The 20,453-nt window shown below is 51.8% G+C and overlaps 4 protein-coding genes across 11 annotated transcripts in view; 3 read left to right on the top strand and 1 right to left on the bottom strand.

Annotated features, from left to right (window-relative positions):
- PPP2R5D (protein phosphatase 2 regulatory subunit B'delta) overlaps positions 1-6,362 on the top strand; it is a 16,233-nt gene extending 9,871 nt beyond the window's left edge. For both annotated transcript variants that reach the window (XM_080665558.1, XM_080665557.1), the window contains 14 exons: positions 963-1,191; positions 1,417-1,616; positions 1,702-1,812; positions 1,905-1,997; positions 2,390-2,520; positions 2,625-2,684; positions 2,791-2,899; positions 3,112-3,165; positions 3,469-3,639; positions 3,740-3,867; positions 4,508-4,609; positions 4,702-4,774; positions 4,914-5,030; positions 5,176-6,362. In XM_080665558.1, coding sequence (XP_080521684.1) covers positions 1,548-1,616; positions 1,702-1,812; positions 1,905-1,997; positions 2,390-2,520; positions 2,625-2,684; positions 2,791-2,899; positions 3,112-3,165; positions 3,469-3,639; positions 3,740-3,867; positions 4,508-4,609; positions 4,702-4,774; positions 4,914-5,030; positions 5,176-5,313 — 1,356 coding nt within the window. In that variant the 5' untranslated portion in view covers positions 963-1,191; positions 1,417-1,547 and the 3' untranslated portion in view covers positions 5,314-6,362. The remainder of the gene's footprint in view (positions 1-962; positions 1,192-1,416; positions 1,617-1,701; positions 1,813-1,904; positions 1,998-2,389; positions 2,521-2,624; positions 2,685-2,790; positions 2,900-3,111; positions 3,166-3,468; positions 3,640-3,739; positions 3,868-4,507; positions 4,610-4,701; positions 4,775-4,913; positions 5,031-5,175) is intronic.
- MEA1 (male-enhanced antigen 1) lies at positions 5,643-8,199 on the bottom strand. Of its 6 annotated transcripts, none has more exons than XM_080665563.1 (4): positions 8,128-8,199; positions 7,340-7,620; positions 7,153-7,255; positions 5,643-6,623 (listed from the first exon to the last, which is right to left on the bottom strand). In XM_080665563.1, exons 2-4 carry the CDS (start codon positions 7,607-7,609, stop codon positions 6,472-6,474), a joined length of 525 nt encoding a protein of 174 aa, XP_080521689.1. In that variant the 5' UTR covers positions 7,610-7,620; positions 8,128-8,199; the 3' UTR covers positions 5,643-6,471. The 6 variants fall into 6 exon arrangements, with proteins under 6 accessions (XP_080521689.1, XP_080521687.1, XP_080521686.1 ...); XM_080665561.1 differs by having other exon boundaries at positions 8,099-8,181; XM_080665560.1 differs by having other exon boundaries at positions 7,340-7,649; positions 8,099-8,130.
- Positions 8,200-8,250: 51 nt separating this feature from the next.
- KLHDC3 (kelch domain containing 3) lies at positions 8,251-15,182 on the top strand. Of its 2 annotated transcripts, XM_080665555.1 has the most exons (11): positions 8,371-8,553; positions 10,654-10,866; positions 11,044-11,220; positions 11,360-11,475; positions 11,923-11,994; positions 12,125-12,338; positions 12,419-12,505; positions 12,653-12,761; positions 12,890-12,963; positions 13,087-13,165; positions 14,564-15,182. In XM_080665555.1, exons 2-11 carry the CDS (start codon positions 10,713-10,715, stop codon positions 14,628-14,630), a joined length of 1,149 nt encoding a protein of 382 aa, XP_080521681.1. In that variant the 5' UTR covers positions 8,371-8,553; positions 10,654-10,712; the 3' UTR covers positions 14,631-15,182. The 2 variants fall into 2 exon arrangements, with proteins under 2 accessions (XP_080521682.1, XP_080521681.1); XM_080665556.1 differs by lacking the exon at positions 10,654-10,866 and having other exon boundaries at positions 8,251-8,553.
- A 265-nt stretch (positions 15,183-15,447) lies between these two features.
- RRP36 (ribosomal RNA processing 36) lies at positions 15,448-20,104 on the top strand. The gene is made up of 8 exons (XM_080665551.1): positions 15,448-15,581; positions 17,340-17,487; positions 17,623-17,689; positions 17,768-17,872; positions 18,213-18,287; positions 18,382-18,499; positions 19,370-19,505; positions 19,908-20,104. Exons 1-8 carry the CDS (start codon positions 15,491-15,493, stop codon positions 20,008-20,010), a joined length of 843 nt encoding a protein of 280 aa, XP_080521677.1. The 5' UTR covers positions 15,448-15,490; the 3' UTR covers positions 20,011-20,104.
- Positions 20,105-20,453: the final 349 nt, after the last annotated feature.

Here is a 20,453-nt window from a genome sequence, read left to right as displayed (position 1 = left end):
CCTGACTGGGAATTGAATGGCAACCTTTTGGTACATGGGATATGTCCAACCAACTGAGCTGCACCAGCCAGGGCCAAAGACTTTTTTTACATTTAGGATTTTTCTTAAGCTATATTTCTAGTACTTAAACTGAGACCTGGGAATGAATTTCTTTTAACTTTTAATGGAAGAATGTCATACATTCAGTAAAGTCATACAGTACAGTAATCTTAGGTGTCTGCTCAATTAATTTTTACATGTATATATGCTATGAACTATCTCCCAGATACAGTCAAGATATAAAATGTTTCGCCCTAGCCAGCTTGGCTTAGTGGATAGAGTGTCGACCTGTGCACTGAAGGTCCCGAGTTCGATTCCAGTCAGAAGCGCTTTCCGGGTTGCAGGCTCGGTCCCCAGTGGCGGGGCATGCAGAAGGCAGCCGATCAATGATTCTCATCATTGATGTTTCTATCTCTCTCCCCCTCTCCCTCTCCCTCTCCCTTCCTCTCTGAAACACACACATATATATTTTTTAAAAAGATAAAAAATGTTTCCATTACTCAGAAGGTTCCTCCTGCCCTTTCTCAGTCAGTACTCACACACCACCCCTCACCACCTCCAGCGAAGCTCTGGAAAGATAGCTTCTTTTCTGACTTCTGTTGCCATCAATCCATGACTTAGTTTTGCCTGTTCACCCTCACCATAACCCGTGAACTGGAGTGAACGTGTTGAAGACTCTGTGCATCACTTTGGGAGACTTCACTCTGTGATCACTCCCAGGGATAACCATAGGCGTCTCTGACCCTGGCCTTGGCTTCTTCAGGGCAGGGGACATAAACGGACTGGGGATGGAGGCTGGCCTGGGCCTGGGTGGCCAAGTTACCTACCACATGTAGTATGCAAACATGCATACTCAGATTCACCTTGGGAAGACATCTGGGGAGCTTGGAAAAGGGACTTCCACAATTCACTTGTTTGACCAGGCCCAGCCGCAGCCGCAACCCCAGCCCCAGCCCCAGCCCCAGCCGCAGTCCCAGTCTCAGCCACCGGCATCCAACAAGCGTCCCAGCAACAGCACACCACCCCCCACGCAGCTCAGCAAAATCAAGTACTCAGGGGGCCCCCAGATTGTCAAGAAGGAGCGACGGCAAAGCTCCTCCCGCTTCAATCTCAGCAAGAACCGGGAGCTGCAGAAGCTTCCTGCCCTGAAAGGTACTTGGAGAAGGTCACGGGGGGCTGGTGCACCAGGCTTGGGGGCACTGGGTGGTTTGGGTTATTTTTGGGGGGTGGGGATGGGAGTTCTAGCAAATGTGAGGGGAGTTCCATTGGGAACTGAGGGTGCCAGGGGAGCCAGACAGGGTAGGGGAAAGCCCTGTGAGGCCATTAGGGCATGGCAGTGAAGGACGGTGAGGGAACCTGACTGCTGGCCCCCTCTAGATTCGCCAACCCAGGAGCGGGAGGAACTGTTTATCCAGAAGCTACGCCAGTGCTGCGTCCTCTTTGACTTTGTGTCAGACCCACTCAGCGACCTCAAATTCAAGGAGGTGAAACGGGCAGGACTCAACGAAATGGTGGAGTACATCACCCATAGCCGCGATGTCGTCACCGAGGCCATTTACCCAGAGGCTGTCACCATGGTGGGCGCAGGAAAAGGGGAAAGTAGGCAGGGTGGGCGCCCTGGAGAAGCCCAGACAGAGCTCTCACCTGGGCTCTACCTCTCAGTTTTCAGTGAACCTCTTCCGGACACTGCCACCCTCATCAAATCCCACCGGAGCTGAGTTCGACCCAGAGGAAGATGAGCCCACCCTGGAAGCCGCCTGGCCACATCTCCAGGTACCAGGGCCTGGGACACTCAGACCTGTAGTCAGGGTATCTCCCGGTCCTTGGGGAATACCCCCTGAAGGGATGCTCCTTTCCCTCCACAGCTGGTGTACGAGTTTTTCTTACGTTTCCTTGAGTCTCCTGATTTCCAGCCAAACATAGCCAAGAAGTACATTGACCAGAAGTTTGTCCTTGCTGTGAGTCCCTGAGTTCCTGTCCTTCCCCTCCTTCCAGTGTATGGACTCTGGCCCCACATCCCTTACTCCAGGTCCCACTTCTTTCTCCTAAGAATATATTGGGTTTCAGCTGTGTCTGTACAGGACGCTATGAGGGTTAAACAAACCTGCTCTGCCCGCAAGAAGCTTCCAGCAAAATGGAAAGAAACAAAAGAAGCAACAAAGTATGCAACATGCATACTCAGATGTCACCTTGGGAAGAGCAGTGTAATAGAATTACTCTTTCCAGGGCCTTGTCCCCACACCCCTCTCCAGAGAACCTGAGCTTTTCCCAGCCAGGACCCTATGTCACCCCAGCCCTGCCTGCCTCAGCTCCTGCCTCACTTGCCACCTTTCTTCCTGCCTGCTCCCAGCTCCTAGACCTGTTTGACAGTGAGGATCCTCGAGAGCGGGACTTCCTCAAGACCATCTTGCATCGAATCTATGGCAAGTTTTTGGGGCTCCGGGCTTATATCCGTAGGCAGATCAACCACATCTTCTACAGGTGAGGCCAGAAGCCAGGCTCAGGAGCAAAGCAGCACCGCTAAGGTGGGGGGAGAAGGGTTAGGGGGCATCAGGTTGTCAAGAGACCCTTTTTTCTTCCCTAAGGTTCATCTATGAGACGGAGCATCACAACGGGATTGCCGAGCTCCTGGAGATCCTGGGCAGGTGAGAGGTGGGGTGGGGTCACACATGCCTGAAAAAAGTTGGGAGGGTTGGTTCACTGAGCTTGGACCAGGCCCTTTGGTCCTAACAAACCTCCCTTAACTCCTAGCATCATCAACGGTTTTGCCTTGCCCCTTAAGGAAGAGCACAAGATGTTCCTTATCCGTGTCCTGCTTCCCCTTCACAAGGTCAAGTCCCTGAGTGTCTACCACCCTCAGGTAAGCTGCCTTCCTCTTGATGATCCCTGATTGAGCCTGGCAGCAGAGAAGACAGGGAGGGGAGGTATTCCAGCTGGATGGGGAGGCAGAGGGAGTGGGTGGGATAATTCCAGTCTACGCCTCCTCTTCCATTTGGGGTCTTGCTTCTGTCACTGATCTCCGTGAGAGCTGGGCCCTGCACCTCACCTCCTTCCTGCCTCAACCTTTTGCAGCTGGCATACTGTGTGGTACAATTCCTGGAGAAGGAGAGCAGTCTCACTGAGCCGGTAAGTCCCTTTCTAAGCCCCAGTGTCCACTTCTGTCTGTCAGCAGTACGTCTGTATCTGTGGAGCAGTGCCGTAAGCAGGTGCTCAGGAGGGATGGAGCCCAACAGGTGACATGGCTTCCTCTCTGAAGAAAAACCTAAGTACACCTGGAAACAGATCCAAGTCAGAGAAACAAGAGCAGTTAGCTGAGGCCACCCAAGCTACACCCACTGTGGGGGTGCGTTGGGGGGGCAGGAAGACTTCCTGGAGAACCAGGCAGGTGTTGAGTAAGAATTTTATCCCCATGTCCTCCTTGTCTCATAGGTAATTGTGGGGCTTCTCAAGTTCTGGCCGAAGACCCACAGCCCCAAGGAAGTGATGTTCCTGAATGAGCTGGAGGAGATTCTGGATGTCATTGAACCTTCAGAGTTCAGCAAAGTAATGGATCCACTCTTCCGCCAGCTTGCCAAGTGTGTCTCCAGCCCCCATTTCCAGGTGAGATCCAGACCAGCATACCCAGCCCATCTCCCAGAAACTGAGAGGGTCTTGAGCAAAGCAAGCTGTACCCTCACTGAGTCCTGCCTGTCTCCACCAGGTGGCAGAGCGAGCTCTCTATTACTGGAACAATGAGTACATCATGAGCCTGATAAGTGACAATGCTGCCCGGGTCCTCCCCATCATGTTCCCTGCACTCTACAGGAACTCCAAGAGCCACTGGAACAAGTAGGGAGCTGTGGTGGGGCTGTGGTTTTGGAGCCTGTGAGGGTGTGGAAGACCTACAGAGCCAATGGTCTCATCTGGTCACTTTGCAAGTAGGGAGGGGTGGTGCCCACTATATGTTGATAGGACCTTGAGGATTGGGGAGAAAAGATACTTATGTGAGAGATCTCTGATATCAAACAGCAGAGTAGTGGCCTGTATTACACCTCTTCTTGGAGTCAGACATTTTGCCGCTTTGGTCACTTAATTCCATGCTGTGAGAAGTTGATGTGACCTTAGTATGTGTTGAATCCGTGTTGTAAAAGGCTTTCCTGCTAAAAGCAAGCACCCTGTGGTGCAGATGCACAACATGCTGCTGGGAGGCCATTTGTGTTGGCTAGGCAAGTGGGAAGGAGGAAGGTCTTGGAGCATGGGTGAAAGGAAGGATGGACAGGCAGACCAGTATTTGTAAAAACCCTGAAATGCCGATCTCAGGTCACATGATTGACTGGAGAGATGAGCTTACACTGTATAGCGGTTTGTGAAATGGGAGTAGTAAATGAGAAAGCTCTTAGCAGAGACACCTTCTAGGAGAGAGCAGGTTGGGGCCTGGCACTAAGGGCAGGCTCTGGCCTCTTAAACCTCATCTTTCTTGCGGTGGCAGGACAATCCATGGACTGATCTACAATGCCCTGAAGCTGTTTATGGAGATGAATCAGAAGCTGTTTGATGACTGCACACAACAATACAAGGCAGAGAAGCAGAAGTGAGTGTCTCCACGCAGAGCCTTTGATTGTCCACCACCAGCCCCCTTCGCTTCTCTTTCAAACTCAATCCCCATCCTATCTGCTCCCTCAGGGGCCGGTTCCGAATGAAGGAAAGAGAAGAGATGTGGCAAAAGATCGAGGAGCTGGCCCGACTTAATCCCCAGGTGAGGTTTTTCTGCCACTGTCTAGAACTGAGGGGCCCCTCTGAGACGGGGGGAGGGTTTGTTTGAGGAGGAATAGAGGCAAACAGGTTCACAGATTCTGAAGTGGCTCTCCACTTGTCCATGCCTCCTTTCTTCTCAGTATCCCATGTTCCGAGCACCACCCCCACTACCCCCTGTGTACTCGATGGAGACAGAGACCCCCACAGCAGAAGACATCCAGCTTCTGAAGAGGACCATGGAGACAGAAGCCATGCAGGTGTCAGGGCACAGAGGGAGGGGGAGCGGCAATAAAGTTCTGAAGGGGGAGGAGACAGGAGCAGCAGAGCCAAGGAGTGAAGGGAAACAATAGAATACACTGGGAATTGGTCACCATTCCTCTCCTTCTCCCTGTCCACACACAGATGCTAAAGGATATCAAGAAAGAAAAAGTGCTGCTTCGGAGGAAGTCAGAGCTGCCCCAGGACGTGTACACCATTAAGGCGCTAGAGGCTCACAAGCGGGCGGAAGAGTTCTTAACTGCCAGCCAGGAGGCTCTCTGATGCCGTTTCCTCCACAGGGCCACAGCCCCTCAGCCCTGGGACGCTGCCCTAGCCCTCCACCCTTTGCTCCCCACTGGCTGACATGGGGCAAGGCAGTGCCTCTTTAGCTATTCTAGGGAGGGTGATGCAGCACTTGAAGCAGGGATGCCCAGAGTGGTCCCTCTTCTCCCCAAAATGTGTTCGTGCCTCCTGGTGGCCAGTACAGACATGCTGAGCACTAAGATGCTTAGTGTTCAGACAACTGGGGATGCCTGTACCCTCTTGCTCCTAACCCCACAGCTACCTGAGGCTGCTCTGAGAAATACACAAAGGAATACATATGCTCCTCTCCTCTTCCCTTCATCTTTATTTGAACTCCAGGGGTCTCTCCTCTCCCTCCCCTGCAGAGGCACACAGGGAGCAGCAGATTATTCTCACCAAAGTTATGCCAAGCCCCATTGACCCCTGAAGTCAATAGCTGGAGGGGCACCAACCCCCAACAGCACAAAGAGGCCCCCAGCCCCAGCAGTGTGCAGGCTGAGGGGGCTGTATTATTTCCTCTTACCCCTTGCCTGACCAAGACCATGTGGGAGGTCAAAAGGAGAACCGCATAAGTTATGGACAACAGGTAATGAATAAAGGGCCCAGATGGATCAAGAGAAAGGGATGAACAAACACCCTGCCTTGTGCCCCCTCCTTGGTGAGCAGCAGCCCTGGGATCACAAACATGGAAGGGACCACCTGGAGCTGACTGCTTTCCTGTGCTTTTGGTTCCCAAAGCTAAGAGGAAGGAAACACGGAGCAGGGTCTAAGCATGGCTCCCTCCAACATCTATTTATTTTCCTTGTTTGTGCTAATGCTGGGCAGGCCCTCACTTGTCCCTTTCAGGCACCATGGAGAGGCAAGAGGCTTAGGAGAGCCAGACCCGGGTTCCAGGGGCACAGGCAGTGCAGCTTGGGGCTGTGTACATAGGGTGCTTTATTCTCCAGAGTGATACATGCTATGGTGGGTTGGGCTTGGGCCGATGTCCCCATATGTACAGACTGAATAAAGTGGGTCTCTGAGAAGAAGTTTGATTTGCCTTGATGTGGAAGGGAGATGGGCGTTACAACCAGGGATGTGTTCAGTCCTGTGCTGGTTCCAGTGGAATGCAGGGAGATAAGGCAGCTCTCAAGGTGGTCACTTCCAGGCAGGGGATGCCTGCCGGGCTTGGAGAGCCTTCTGAACCACGTCTTCCCACTGGGCATCTGATATCTCCTGAGCCCAGGCAGGAACCCCTGGTGCAGGCAAGCTTACTCCAGCCATTGTCCTTTTCACCAGCTCTACATGTTCTGAAATCACAGGCAGAGACCAATTAGAGGATAGAAAAGATGGGACCAGCTTCCCTGCCCATTCCTTGAATTAACCCAGAACCACTAGGTTAGTAAAGTTACCAAATCTGTCTTGTTATTTCTAGGCAAGCCTGCCCATTCCCCAAGTCTAACAGAATAGCATTTCACCTGGATTCTTTTTTTAAAAGAAAAATATTTTTTTTATTGATTTCAGAGAAGGAGAGAGAGAGAGAAACCTCAATGATGAGAATCATGAGAATCATGATCGGCTGCCTACTGCACGCCCCCTACTGGGGATTGAGCCCACAACTCAGGCATGTGCCCTTGACCAGAATCAAACCCAGGACTCTTCAGTCCGCAGGCTGATGCTCTATCCACTGAGCCAAACCAGCTGGGGCTCACCTGGATTCTGAAGTCTGCAAAATATTAGATTACAAACTGTCATTTTAGGAACAGGGTATTGCTCTGTGACCTCTCTATTGGCTCTGGCCAGTTCCTTTCCTCCATAATTAAAAGAATGATCTTTTACCTGGGTCCATGGGAATAGAGCTGTGGTTGCTCAATGCTGTAGCTCCCTCCTCATCTTCATCCTCGCTCTCTAATGGTGGGTCTGGCAAATGAAGCCCCAGGGCCTGAACAGCCAGAGAAGACAGTTCAGGGCCAGCCCTTCAAGGATCCCAACTTCACCTCCAGGAATAATGCCTCCTCAATCATACCTGGATCCGGTCCTGGATATCCGCCACTACATCTTCTCCATCGCCCACTGGTGCCAGCTCCACCTCCTCTGGTTCAGGATCTTGGTTCAGGGGCTGGTAGGAGTAGCCAGCTGGACCTGCCCCGGTTTCCTCCTGCTCTTCCTCAGGCTCCTCACTGCTCCAATCCCCAGTGCCTTCTGTGGGGCCTTGGTGCGGCCCTAACTCCTCAGTCTGATTAGGAAAGATACGCTCTGGGCCCATGTTGTCTCCCCCTAGAACTACTGCTGCCATCCGGGCAAGGGCTGAAAGAACAGGGAGGCATGAGAGGGATCTGATTAAATTAGCTGTGCATTCAGCCTCTCATCCAGCTCCTTGTGGTCTCCTTCTGTGTCCACAAAACATTTAAACGCCCAACCTTCTGCACCCCGACCCACCTTAGCATCTCCTGAGCCCTTCACCTTTTAAGTCGGGCTCTTATCTCGAGCCGAGGCCCACCCGCCTTGCTCGGCCATTTCTTAAATATTTAACAGCAGAAGCAGAGGCTAAGCCATCTCTCAAAACACACCCCTTCCAGAACCCCGCCTTCCCACCCCCGCTCCTGACTTGGGAACTTCGGGACAAGGCGTACCCGTTCCCTTCTCCCCTCTCAATGGGGTTCCCCTCTGTACCACCTGACAAACGCCCTTCAGGCCCCAGGGGCTCCCTTCAAATGGCCCCAGCTGCGGCGTTCCCCACCCCCACCCCACCGATTGTCGGCGCCGGTGTCTCCGCGCGCCTCACCCGCTCAGAGCCCGCGGCCGAACCCGCACCTTCACTTCCGCCGGGGCAGGACGTGCTGGGCGTCTAGTCCTCCAGCCCCGCCCATTGGTCATGTTGGACGCGAAAGGGGACAACGACTCCGCCCCCTGCCCCGCCTCCATCATCCCCGGCTCAAACAAAGAACTACATTACCCAGTGATCCCCACGTTTTTGTTGTTGTTTTTTTTACACACCCGCACATGCGTAGAATCTCCTTGAGCGCCGTCCACTGCTCAGCACCTCGCGTCTCTCTCGAAACCGATGGACTACAAGTCCCGGCAGGCTTCCGGAACTTAGCTCGGACTGCACGTGCGCACACCGCTGCCCACCGGAAGAATCGAGCCTGGCTGTGTTTATCTCGTTGGAGACCGAGTCGTCGGTTGGCGCTCAACGGGTTCCAGGCTGCCCGCGGCCCCGCCCCGGCCCGGCCTGACAAGGTAGCCCGGCGTGGGTTGATGTTACAAGGAAACTGGAGGTGCTGGGGGCGTCCTTGTCTGGAGCTGAAGCCTTGAGGGAGAGGCCTGAGGGTGCTGAGGTGGGGGTGGGGAGGGAACTAAGGGGATGATGGGAAAGGAGCGTGTTAATGGGGAAGGGTCGCGGAAGAATGGTGAGGTAACAGGTGAGAGAGACTTGGTGGCTGGAGGAGGCACTGAGGGACCTGGAAGGAAGACTGGGTTATGAAGAGAACGGGGGAGCTAATGATAATGGAGGGGGGGGGGTCCGGCGCTGTGGGGGAGGGGAGGTTGGGATGACTGGAAGAATCCAGATAAAGCGTCACATACAGGAAGGAATATCTCTGGCCAAAAGGGGACAATGATTATTAACGTTTTTCCCTCAGTGGAAGAGGGAAAATGGAGAACTTTTGGGTGGAGCTTGGAGTGGTGGGAAAAGGAAAAAGGAGAAAACTGCAAAGATCTCAGATTGAAAAAAAAAGGGGGGGGGGTGATTGCAAGAGACCAGAGAGTGGGGGTAGGCAAATGAAGGGAATTGAAGAAGTTGAGAATGTGGCCATGATGGAGTGTGGGGGAAACTCCAAGATAACACAGCCCCTGAGACTTTGGGGGCTTGTTTTCCATGAGCTTGAGTTGTCCTTACGGAAGAGAAGCTAAGATTCTCTCTCCACCTTTGGATGGAATTGCTTCTCTCTACTCCTGTGAGTTCTTTACCTTGATGGTGTTGCAGGGAGTAGAAGCTATGAGGGAAGACAAAGGACTCCCATTCTTAAGCCCTTCAGCCTCCCTATCTATCCCCACAAGCCCAGATCCTAGGTATTTTGGATTGAGGACAAGAGTAATCAAGTGAGACTAGTTTCCTGCTGGGGCTCTGTCAGGTTTGGCATGGTGGCTATTTAAAGCCTGGGGTGGGGGTTGAGGGAGGTTGGTAGGGACTTGCAAGCCAGCTGAAAGCCATGCCTTTTTTTCTCAAGAGGCCTCCCTTGAGCTCTCTCTGTGCCTGAAGTTCTGCCTTGAACAGAGAGAAGATGATCCACCCAGACCCAGCAGGTGCCTGCCAGCAAAGGCAGTGCCAGTCACTGGAGGGTTTGCCTGACACGGGCTTCAAATGTACCCATTATCACTAGGTTGGCAGGTTGTCTTAAAGAGATAAGCCCTCGAACCTGGGTCTTTTTCATGTCCTGCCCAAGGGCATTTTGCTTCCCTTCTCGTTTCCAATGCACACTCCCACCATCACCCCCCTTTCGGGACCCTTGTGGGAGGACAACTGCTGGGAACCACTTGTCTCTGCCACAGTAGTAGGGTTGGGGAAGTGGCAGGAGGAAACCCTTCCTCCCCACCCCCACTCCCTCAATCTACAGCACACACATACCTTTCTGATTAAGTTCCTAGTTTTGGCAGCATACCAGGCCCAGCTGTTAAAGGAACTCCTCATGCCTGTGAAGGGCCCTTGGTGACCCCAATGACAACAGCTCAGTTTGACAAGAGCTTCCTATGGGGGGTTAACCATCCATGGTAATATGGAGGTCCCTGTCCTGGACCCCACCCCATCTTGGATAGGGGAACTAATCCACTCTAAAAGCCTAAAAGCTTTTCTGCTTGGAAGTACCCATGCCAGCTTTCAATGGACTGTCTGGGGCTGGCTGAGCTATTAATAGCTCTGAGTATTTTGAGATCCCTCTCCCCATCTTAAAGAGCACAGAGATTCTTAGAGAGGTGGCAGTAAGCAGAGCAGAGCCAGAGGTACCAGGGAACCCATCAGCCTGGGAAGGGGGCTTGGAGCTTGTGCCAGGCCACGGGTAGGGTAGAGCCTCCAGGAGTAGGGGATGATCATGCTGAGCCCTTGATTAGCAGATTCTGGGCTGTCAATCAGGTGGGAGTGGCCCCACCCTTTGCTTTGGGAGAACTCAGGGCCAGGGCTAGCTCCTTGACCTCAGCAGCTCCTCTGGGGCAGGGCCAGCCACCTGAGCTGTGGAGGGGTGGTGTGGGAGGAACACCCGGGTGACACTTGGAGGCAAGTGCTGGTCCTGGGCAGAGTCCTGGTGAGCCAGGCAAAGGCCTTTTGTGGCCCTAATTTGTGTGCAGGTAGCAGAGGCAGCAGGCCGTGCCGGGGGGGCATGTTGCTGTAACCAGTGGCCCAGGGGATGTTACGGTGGACAGTGCACCTGGAGGGCGGGCCCCGCAGGGTGAACCATGCTGCAGTGGCTGTTGGGCACCGGGTATTCTCCTTCGGGGGTTACTGCTCTGGTGAAGACTACGAAACACTGCGTCAGATTGATGTGCACATTTTCAATGCAGGTAAGCTAATACTGGGAACATCCCTGGGTGCCCACATTAGGGAGGGAAACAGGTGGTTGAATGAGTTTTGGTGGTGGTCGCTGTGGCCAAAGGGGATGAAGGAATGAAGATCTGGTTTGGGAAAAGGTGGACAGCCTGGAAGGAGGGTTCCAGGGTTGAGCTGAGCTATGCCCACAGTGTCCTTGCGCTGGACAAAGCTGCCCCCAGTGAGACCCACCATCCGCGGGCAGCCTCCTGTGGTGCCATACATGCGGTATGGACACTCAACCGTCCTCATCGATGACACGGTCTTCCTTTGGGGCGGGCGGAATGACACGGAAGGAGCCTGCAATGTGCTCTACGCCTTTGACGTCAGTGAGTATGGGGCTCTGTTCTTCCAAATGGTACCTCACGGGCTGGGAAGATGGGCTGGGAAGATGTCGGCTGAGTTGGGAATAGGGCAACTCAGGAGGGTCAGAGTTACTTAACTGGCCCAACCTCTCATCTCCTTCAGATACTCACAAGTGGTCCACGCCCCGAGTGTTAGGAGCAATTCCTGGGGCCCGGGACGGACATTCGGCTTGTGTCTTGGGCAAGACCATGTACATTTTTGGGGGCTACGAGCAACTGGTAGGTCTGGAAAACAAGTAGAGGTTTGGGGTGGGAATGAGATAGAGGAAGGGGAATTGAGGATGGTGGAATGGGAGGCTTTGGCTTGTTTTGCAGGGTTTTTGGTTTTTGTTGTTGTTCATCCTCACCTGAGGATATTTTTCCATTGATTTTTAGAGAGAGTGGAAGGGAGGAGGAGAGACCGAGAGAAACATTGATGTGTGAGACACATCGATTGGTTGCCTCCGGCATGTGCCTCAACCAGGGCTGGGGGTCAAGCCTGCAACTGAGGTATGTGCCCTTGACCAGAATTGAACCCGGGACCCTTTGGTCTGTAGGCTGAAGCTCTATCCACTGAGCCAAACCGGCTGGGGCTGTTTTGCAGGTTTTTGATGGGAGGGATGGAGGTCAGAGACTACTGACCCAATCTTATATTCCTTCCTTCGCTTCCTTTCGCTTCCCATTCAGGCGGACTGCTTTTCCAATGACATTCACAAGCTGGATACCAGCACCATGACATGGACCCTTATCTGTACAAAGGTCTGCCCTTTCTTCTTTCTCCCAGGCCCCCCCCTCAATTGAAGAAACCATAGGAAGTTCAGTAGTGAGAGCAGATCCTTTTCCAGCTTTCTTGCTCACCCTTATCTCTCTTGCTCACCCTCCTGCCCAGGGCAATCCTGCACGCTGGAGGGACTTCCACTCAGCCACAATGCTGGGCAGTCACATGTATGTCTTTGGGGGTCGCGCTGACCGATTTGGGCCATTCCATTCCAACAATGAGATTTACTGCAACCGCATCCGAGTCTTTGACACCAGGACTGAGGCCTGGCTGGACTGCCCAGCCACTCCGGTGCTGCCCGAGGGGCGCCGGAGCCACTCAGCCTGTGAGTGTCTGTTATGTCCCTGCAGAGTCCCCCTTCCCACCCATTGTCTTTACACTCTTGACATTCCTCTCTCCTTCCAGTTGGCTACAATGGGGAGCTGTACATTTTTGGTGGCTATAATGCAAGGTTGAACCGGCACTTCCATGACCTGTGGAAATTTAACCCTGGTAAAGAACACTGCCTCTAAGGGAGAAACAAGGAGCACGTGAAGGGGGAGGGAAAGAAAGAAAGAATCCTGAGTAGGTGAGAGGTTGGGGTTGGAGAGGATATCTGGCCTAGGCAGGTATTGAATCTCCATATAAACTTCTCTTTAGTGTCCTTTACCTGGAAAAAGATTGAACCGAAGGGAAAGGGGCCATGTCCACGCCGGCGCCAGTGCTGCTGTATTGTTGGTGACAAAATTGTCCTCTTTGGGGGTACCAGGTTAGTAGGAGAGAGGGGAGGGCGCAGGGAAGGCCCTAAGTCTGTGACTAAACTGGGAGGCATTTGAGCAAGAAGGGTCTCTTGAGCATTCTTTCCTCCTTCCTTTATCTCTCTTTTGATCTCTACAGTCCATCTCCTGAGGAAGGCCTGGGAGATGAGTTTGACCTCATAGATCATTCTGACTTACACATTTTGGACTTTAGTAAGTATACTTATTCCCAAAGTGTTCCTGCCATCAGGGTCCCTGTCTCTGGGTGGTGACATCCAGGACCAAATCTTTTCCTTGGCTTTGACTATGTCCCTGTCTCCCATTCTTCCTCTAAAGGCCCTAGTCTGAAGACTCTGTGCAAACTGGCTGTAATTCAGTATAACCTGGACCAGTCCTGTTTGCCCCATGACATCAGGTACAGTGAGTGGTTGGAAAGGAGGGATTGATTGAGAGTAAGTGGCAGCACAAGCATGACCTCATATGGAGGAGATAGAATTCTTGTGGAGAATGAGATGAAAGGAGATATAGACTGTCCACTGGGTAAATTACATGAAAAAAAAATTGTTTTTCAAACAAAGCTCAGGAGCATCACTCCCTGAGATCTGAGCCTATATGGTTTTGTTAACATGCTGAAAAAGTTTGATTAAATCTTAGAACCTAGCTGCAAAGTAAAGACAAGTTTAGGAGCCTCTGAATCACCTTAGTTCTGGAATTAAGGGAGGTTCTTCCTAGCTCCTTCCCTTTTAATTTCACTCTTAGTGAAATCAGGTACCAAAAGTACTTTGTATATAATTATGCCTTTTGGGTCATTCTGGGGCACGTCCTTTTCCTTGTATCAGTTCAGTTTAACTCTTACTTGCTGAGGGTCTATGTGATCAGTATTCAGTGACATGGTGTGTACAAGGCTGGCCTGGTGGCTCATAGGTTGGCCTAGGATTGACATATATATGCAAATACCTGTTGTGGCAGAATGCACAGGAGCACGATCAGCCAGCACTCTGAGGGAGGAAAGTTTAATCTTTATTTCACAGATCTGCTAGTCCAGGGAAATTATTGATCCAAAGCCTGAACTGAACGTGGGGAGGCTCTGACCTATATCTCTCCTCCTGTGGCGGGCCCCTCAGGGTCCCTGCAGCTCCACCCAAGTCAGCTGTAGTGGGGCCCTGGGGTTAGGTTCTGCAGCTCTGCCCAAGTCAGTCCGAGTGAGGAAGTAAGACTACAGTTTTAAACAGATATTGAACTAGGTTGCAAGCCCCCACCCCCCCCCCCCGCATTTTCCTTTTCATACCTAAATCAAGTAGACGATAGTGAGGGTCTTGGAGTTAAAATTGTCAAAAAGAGGGATTTAATTTTAATATGATGGGATGGGTGGAGAAGACCTGGGGTGGGAGGGTAGGAGAGCCGAATCAGGCTTCTTTCTGAAAGAGATAGTAGTGGAGAGCAAAAATGGGCATTCCTGATGTGGGGTAGGAGGAGCTTCCTGGTTGGATCTGAGCAGAGGAAAGATAGGCTGGGAAATTTACTGAGATGTTTACACCCATGCTTTTCTCCAGGTGTTGGGCAAAAGAATATGTAAACATAAACAGGAAGTCCACATGAGCTTGCAGGTGGAGTTGTGGGTGGTATTGGATTTGATGGTGGGCGGGGCCTGATTGTTAAATCTAGTAGGGCTGTAAGGAAGAGGTGGCTGTGGGTAGTTAAGGTTTAAGGAAGTCGAAGGCACTGGTGTATTCATAGTTTTGATAGCAATTCTGGGCTTGGGGGTGGAGGCTCCTCTTCCTGTCCTTTATACCTGTCACTGTTGGCCTTCCAGGTGGGAGCTGAATGCCATGACCACCAACAGCAATATCAGTCGCCCCATCGTCTCCTCCCATGGGTAGAAGGAAGTTTTTGCCACCATCCCTCCTGAGCCTGCTGTTGTCTTCACTGCCCCTGCCTGTCTCTCACCCGCCTGCCCCTTTGGACCCTGGTATACCTCCACATGGAGTTGTTGGACTAGAGGTGTTTTCTGTGCTGTGAACTCAGTGGGGAGCTGTGGGGGGAGGGTTAGGTTCCCCCCCCTCCTTGGGCCGAGGGCCCCTTCCCTTGGTGCTCTGTCCCATCCACCTTCTTTCAACTGCTCCTGGACTCTGCTCTATCCCAGGCCAGCGGGGCTCTGAGAAGTGAAGGGAATGGGGAGAAGGGAGAAGCAAGCAGTGTCTGTTCCTCAGAAGCTTCCCTCCCGCTCTATTTTCACCCCGCCCCTGCTTGAGCCATGAGCATTGATTGGGAGCTGAGAGAAGTTGCAGCTGTTGCCATGAAACCTCCTTCGCCCTGACCCGGGCAAGGCGAGGACCAGCAGATAATCCTACCCCTTCCTTGAGCTGTTGCTGTAACCCTGATGCTCACAGCCAGCTCAGATTTTATAAAAATGAATTAAAGACCTCTAAACGAATGATCTGTCTTTGTGGAATAAATGGGATGGCAGGAGCTTGCCCAGGGGGCAGAGGGCACTCGCAGGTCAAATGCCACGTGGCCTGGCCCACTTTCTCGTCGGCGCGGAGTCCAGGGCCAAGTGACAAAGTGGCCACGTTATCTGGAGTGGGCGCCCCTGCCCGGCAGCGGGTACTCAGCGTGTTGGGGTGGCGTGTTGGAGTCTAGCATCTCCGCCGGTGCGGACCCGCCTCCTGAGCTGCCGGAAGAGGCGGGGCAGGGGTTACCGGGGCGGAAACCACGCCCTTGGTCCGCGCTGTGCGAGCTGATGCCGAGAGCGAGGTCCCACGCCGGGCCGGCCGCCGGCTCTCCCCGCGGGGCCGGGGATAGCGGAGATGACGGCGGGGGCCTGAGGAAGGGTGAGGCCGCGGGGCGAGAGGACGGCGGGGGGCGGGGACCTGCGGAAGGGGGAGGCCGCGGGGCGAGAGGACGGCGGGGGGCGGGGGCCGGGGGCCTGCGGAAGGGGGAGGCCGCGGGGCGAGAGGACGGTGGGGGGCGGGGGCCTGCGGAAGGGGGAGGCCGCGGGGCGGGAGGAGCGCAGGTCCGGGCTCCCCGCCTGGTGCGGTGTCCGAGCCGGCAGCGCGGTTACCGAGAGCCTGCTAAGTTCTCCCAAAGGCCTACAAGGAGCGGCCTTAACGCAATGGGAAGTGGGGAGAGAGGGGGTGCTTCCTGGGCTAGGACATCCTGAGCAGGTTCTTAAAGGAAGGATGAAGGATTTCCCCAGGGAGAAGACGCCTACGGGAAAGCACTGAGGCAAGGGCATGGGGTGCTGGGGAAGGATTCAGTACGTCAAGATGAAAGAAATTTGTCAGTCCCATCGGGTCTGGCTCAGTGGATAGAGCGTCGGCCTGGGGACTGAAGGGTCCGGGTTCGATTCCAATCAAGGGCAGGTGCCTGGTTGCGGGCTCCATCCCTAGTAGGGGGCGTGCTGGAGGCAGCTGATCAATGATTCTCATCATTTGTTTCTATCTCTCGCTCCCTCTCCCTTCCTCTCTGAAATCAATTATAAAGAATAAAGAAAACTTGGCAAACATTTATTGAGTATCTCTATGCAGGCACAGTTCTAGATGCTGGAGATGCAATAGTGAATAAAACAGCCAAAACCTGTCCTCATGGAACTTACCATTTAGAAAGGGTGGTTTAAAAAAAGGACCCATAAATTAATCTATTAAGACGCAGTAAAGCAGAATTGTATACTGTAAAAGGGTGGATTTTATAGCATGTGAATTATATCTCAATTTTCCAAAAAGGTGGCAAGGTTATGAGAGAAAGCAGGGGAGGGGGTGCAATTATAAGTAATCAGAGGAGGCCTCACTGAGTAGGTGACATTTGAGCCATGGTTGAAGGAGGTGCGGGAGAAGTAATACATGTATCTGAAGGAAGTGCTCCATACAGAGGCAGCATCAAGTGCAAAGAACACCTTCCTGCTCAGGGACTGCTAGGAGGCCAGCTGACGGGAGGAGTGGAAGGAATAGATTAGTAGGAAATGAGATTAGATACAACATGGGGGCTAGGTCTCCTGGGGCTTCCAGCCACTTTTACGCGCTGAGCAAAGATGTAAGGCGTTGGGGAGTTTTGAGTTCTGGAGTGACATGATATGAAGTATATTTATGTGGGAGTAGGTAATGAGGTTGGAGTGATAAGAGCAGAGTTACATTTTAGATGTCTCTCTCAAACTGAAGTGGGGAGCATAACTTTGAGAGGAGTGAGACTGGAGGTTGGGAGACCAGGTAGGAGACTCGAGCACTGATTAGGGTGAGGTGCTGAGAGGATGAACCGTAACATTGGCAATAGTAACTGGGCAAGGGAGACAGGCCCTTCTGGGGAGACCTGTGAAGGAATAATTTAAAAGAGGGTGAAAAAGGGACTGTGACTTGGTCCACCACTGGCCTTACATAAACACCTTCCTTAGCAAGGTGAGGCCCCAAGGTAGCTGAAACAGTTGGGAACTTAGATGACAGCACCATGACAACCTGTGCTACTCAGGACCTGTAGGGATTGGTTGGATGGGGGTATTGGAAAGGATCATTTACCTTAAGGAGAATAGAATGATGTCTTTCCAGCAGCAGGAAATGCTGAGCTGAATTGTGTGTGTCCCCTATCTTCACCTCCTACAGGCACATCTAACATGTCATTTGAGGAGCTGTTGGAATTGCAGAGCCAAGTGGGGACTAAGACATACAAACAATTGTTAGCTGGAAGCAGCACTAAGAAGCAAGGCTCTAGACCACCTGTCCAAAATGCATGTGTTGCAGATAAGCACAGGTGAGGAGCAAGACCTGCCCCAGGAGTTGGAGGATGTCTGGGACCTTGAGTCGGTGTCTACTTTCTTAGGTGGCAGGTGGGAGGCCTTTGGCCAAGACTGGAGTCCCCTTGACGTGTCCTTGAATTTCTCCATAGGCCTCTGGAAATGTCAGCCAAGGTCCGGGTGCCATTTTTGCGTCAAGTTGTCCCCATCAGTAAGAAGGTGAGAAAGAGGCAGGAAGTGCTTTCTTGTGAAAGGAGACTGAACTGTATTTTTATATTCTCTCTGTTCTCTCCAAAGGTAGCCCGGGACCCCCGCTTTGACGATTTGTCAGGAGAATATAATCCTGAAGTGTTTGACAAAACGTATCAATTCCTGAATGACATCCGAGCCAAAGAGAAAGAGGTGTGCTGCACGAGGCTGGGTCACTGGTTTCCGGGGTTGGGAAACTAGGGTACAGGTTAGAGTTAGGCAGAGGGAACTGGGAGCATAGTGGTGGGCAGATTTAATTCTCCCTAATTTGGTGCTTATATTCAAATCCTGGCTCATCAGTTTACTAGCTTACCATTGGCAAGTTACTCAACTTGGCTTTACCTCAGTTTTCTAATCATAAAAAGAAATAATAACTCCTATCTCATAGTGTTACTGAGTTAACATATGCGAACCTCTTAGAGTAATGCCTGGCACAGAATTTCAGCTAACATTTACAGCATGCTAACCATCACATCTATTTCCCACGGTGGAGCTTGTGAAAAAGCAGTTGAAGAAGCACCGTTCAGGGGAGAAGCATGAGAAGCTGCAGCAGCTGCTTCAGCGAATGGTGAGTGAGTCAGATTGTGGGTGGGGGTAAAAGTAGTTCAAGGCAGGAGGTAACTCACAGTCCCTCACACACCCATCTCATCTTTGCTCCTCAGGAGCAGCAAGAAATGGCACAGCAGGAACGAAAGCGGCAGCAGGAGCTGCGCCTGGCTCTGAAGCAGGAACGACGGGCTCAGGCCCAGCAGGGCCATCGTCCATACTTCCTGAAGAAATGTGAGTGGGCACAACTGTGACAGGCTAGGTACAGGGGCAGGGGATCGGAGGCCCTAAAGGAGGCATGAATGCTGGATCCCATAGTAAATTAGGAGGAGAGTAGAAATACTGTGGGGCCCTAACTGGTTTGGCTCAGTGGACAGAGCGTCGGCCTGTGGACTGAAAGGTCCCAGGTTCGATTCTGGTCAAGGGCATGTACCTTGGTTGCAGACACATCCCCCAGTAGGAGGTGTGCAGGAGGCAGCTGATTGATGTTTCTCTCTCATCGATGTTTCTAACTTTCTATCCCTCTCCCTTTTTTTCTGTAAAGAATCAATAAAAAAAATAAAAAGAAAAAAAAAGAAATACTGTGGGGAGGAGTTACCCATTCTTATTTCCCTAAAATTAGGTTATCTGCAGGGGGTTTTGCTTTTATTTATTTTATTTTTAATGATATGTCACCATATGGTTTTTCGTTTGTTTTTTTATTTTTTAGAGCGAGAGGAATGGGAGGAGAAAGAAACATCAATTTGTTGTTCCATTTATTTATGCATTTATTGTGTGTTTCTTGTATGTTCTCTTATCGGGGATCGAACCCAAACCTTGGCATATCTGAATGACCATGTAACCAACTTAGCTACGTGGCCAGGGCAGGGTGTCGCTTTTATCTCTGTTGTACTCCCCACATATGCTGGACTGAGCTCATAGAAACTCACAGTTGGTTGAGTTGTGAAAGAATGGAATCAGAGAAAAAGACAGCTTGCTTACACACACCCATGAACTCTTAAGTCTTGTGTCCCAGCACAGTGGTTGAGAATTATTGACTGGGGAACAGGGAAAGTGTGGTGCTTCTGCTTTTGCTTACCAGCTTGCTTTCTCCCTATCCTCTAGCTGAACAGCGCCAGTTGGTCCTAGCTGAGAAGTTCAAGGAGCTGAAACGCAGCAAGAAGCTAGACAGCTTCTTAAGTCGAAAAAGGCGCCGAAACGCAGGCAAAGACAGGCGACATCTCCCTTTGAATAAAGACGAGTAAGGAACTGACCTTAGCTCTGCCACTGCCCCAGTGAGAAATGGATCTGTGGGGACAGACTTGGGCTTGGCCTGTTCTGGATCTTTCCCATTCAAGGACAAGGATCACAGCTGCCCTTGAACTAGATTGGCTCAACGATGACTAGAGGGTTCTTGGGCTGCCCCAGGGATGGACAAGAACAGCTCAGCCTTCTGCCATGCCACACTTCCTCTGCTTGGATCTGGTTCATCATGTACTCGTGTCCTCCCATCCTTGCCTTTAACCAGGGATGGGGAACCTTTTTTCTGCCAAGGGCCATTTGTATATAACATCATTCGTGGGCCATACAGTATTATCAATTTAAAAATTAGCTGCCATATTTAATCAAACATTTAATTAACTCACCCCTAATGCCTTGGCAGGGCCAGACCAAATGATGCCATGGGCCTTATCTGGCCCGCAGGCCAGACATTCCTCACTGCTGTGAAATCAATGATTCTGACAGAGAAGAAAAAGGGTCAGTGACCTTAAGGTTAGTGAAGGCCATGGAGTCTGTTCACGGCTTCCAGGACTGGGACTTTATGTAGGAGCCAGTTAATAAACATTCTTGTCACTCGTCTGCTTTGTGTGTGTGTTGGGAGGGGCAGGGGGGAGCTAAAATTACTGTCTTAGGGGCCAAAATCTAAGGCTCCTACAAAGTGAGAAGTCAGATCAGAGACCCAAGAGCAGATCATTTAAAGAGTGAACCAATCCCACAACTCAACTACTTAGCTTTCGTTTGGATGCAAGGAGAGGTAGGAGATGGGGACAAAAAAAGCTTTCCCAGTAATGTCAGCACAGCTGGCTCTCAATACTGTTTGGGTCTAGAGTTCATACTACACATTTGCGCTGGAAAACCCTCAACCTCATCATTCAGAGTGGTCTGGACTTGGTAGTGCCTCCAGGCACTCAGTAGGAGCAAATGCAGT

Source organism: Plecotus auritus, assembly GCF_963455305.1.
Source record: "Plecotus auritus genome assembly, chromosome: 4".
In the NCBI taxonomy this organism is placed as follows: Eukaryota; Metazoa; Chordata; class Mammalia; order Chiroptera; family Vespertilionidae; genus Plecotus; species Plecotus auritus.
This window is presented reverse-complemented; position numbering and strand designations above follow the sequence as displayed.

What these genes read in the sequence shown, in the direction of transcription:
- MEA1 (XM_080665563.1), bottom strand. Translation starts at nt 7,609, where the DNA reads ATGGCAGCAGTAGTTCTAGGGGGAGACAACATGGGCCCAGAGCGTATC. An exon ending in ATATCCAGGACCGGATCCAG is followed by an intron (nt 7,256 to 7,339) that starts GTATGATTGAGG and finishes CTGGCTGTTCAG; the next exon opens with GCCCTGGGGCTTCATTTGCC. An exon ending in CTCTATTCCCATGGACCCAG is followed by an intron (nt 6,624 to 7,152) that starts GTAAAAGATCAT and finishes CTGTGATTTCAG; the next exon opens with AACATGTAGAGCTGGTGAAA.
- KLHDC3 (XM_080665555.1), top strand. Translation starts at nt 10,713, where the DNA reads ATGTTACGGTGGACAGTGCACCTGGAGGGCGGGCCCCGCAGGGTGAAC. An exon ending in GGACCCTTATCTGTACAAAG is followed by an intron (nt 11,995 to 12,124) that starts GTCTGCCCTTTC and finishes CCTCCTGCCCAG; the next exon opens with GGCAATCCTGCACGCTGGAG. An exon ending in CCTGTGGAAATTTAACCCTG is followed by an intron (nt 12,506 to 12,652) that starts GTAAAGAACACT and finishes ACTTCTCTTTAG; the next exon opens with TGTCCTTTACCTGGAAAAAG.
- RRP36 (XM_080665551.1), top strand. Translation starts at nt 15,491, where the DNA reads ATGCCGAGAGCGAGGTCCCACGCCGGGCCGGCCGCCGGCTCTCCCCGC. An exon ending in AGCAGCTGCTTCAGCGAATG is followed by an intron (nt 18,288 to 18,381) that starts GTGAGTGAGTCA and finishes TTTGCTCCTCAG; the next exon opens with GAGCAGCAAGAAATGGCACA. An exon ending in TCCATACTTCCTGAAGAAAT is followed by an intron (nt 18,500 to 19,369) that starts GTGAGTGGGCAC and finishes CCTATCCTCTAG; the next exon opens with CTGAACAGCGCCAGTTGGTC.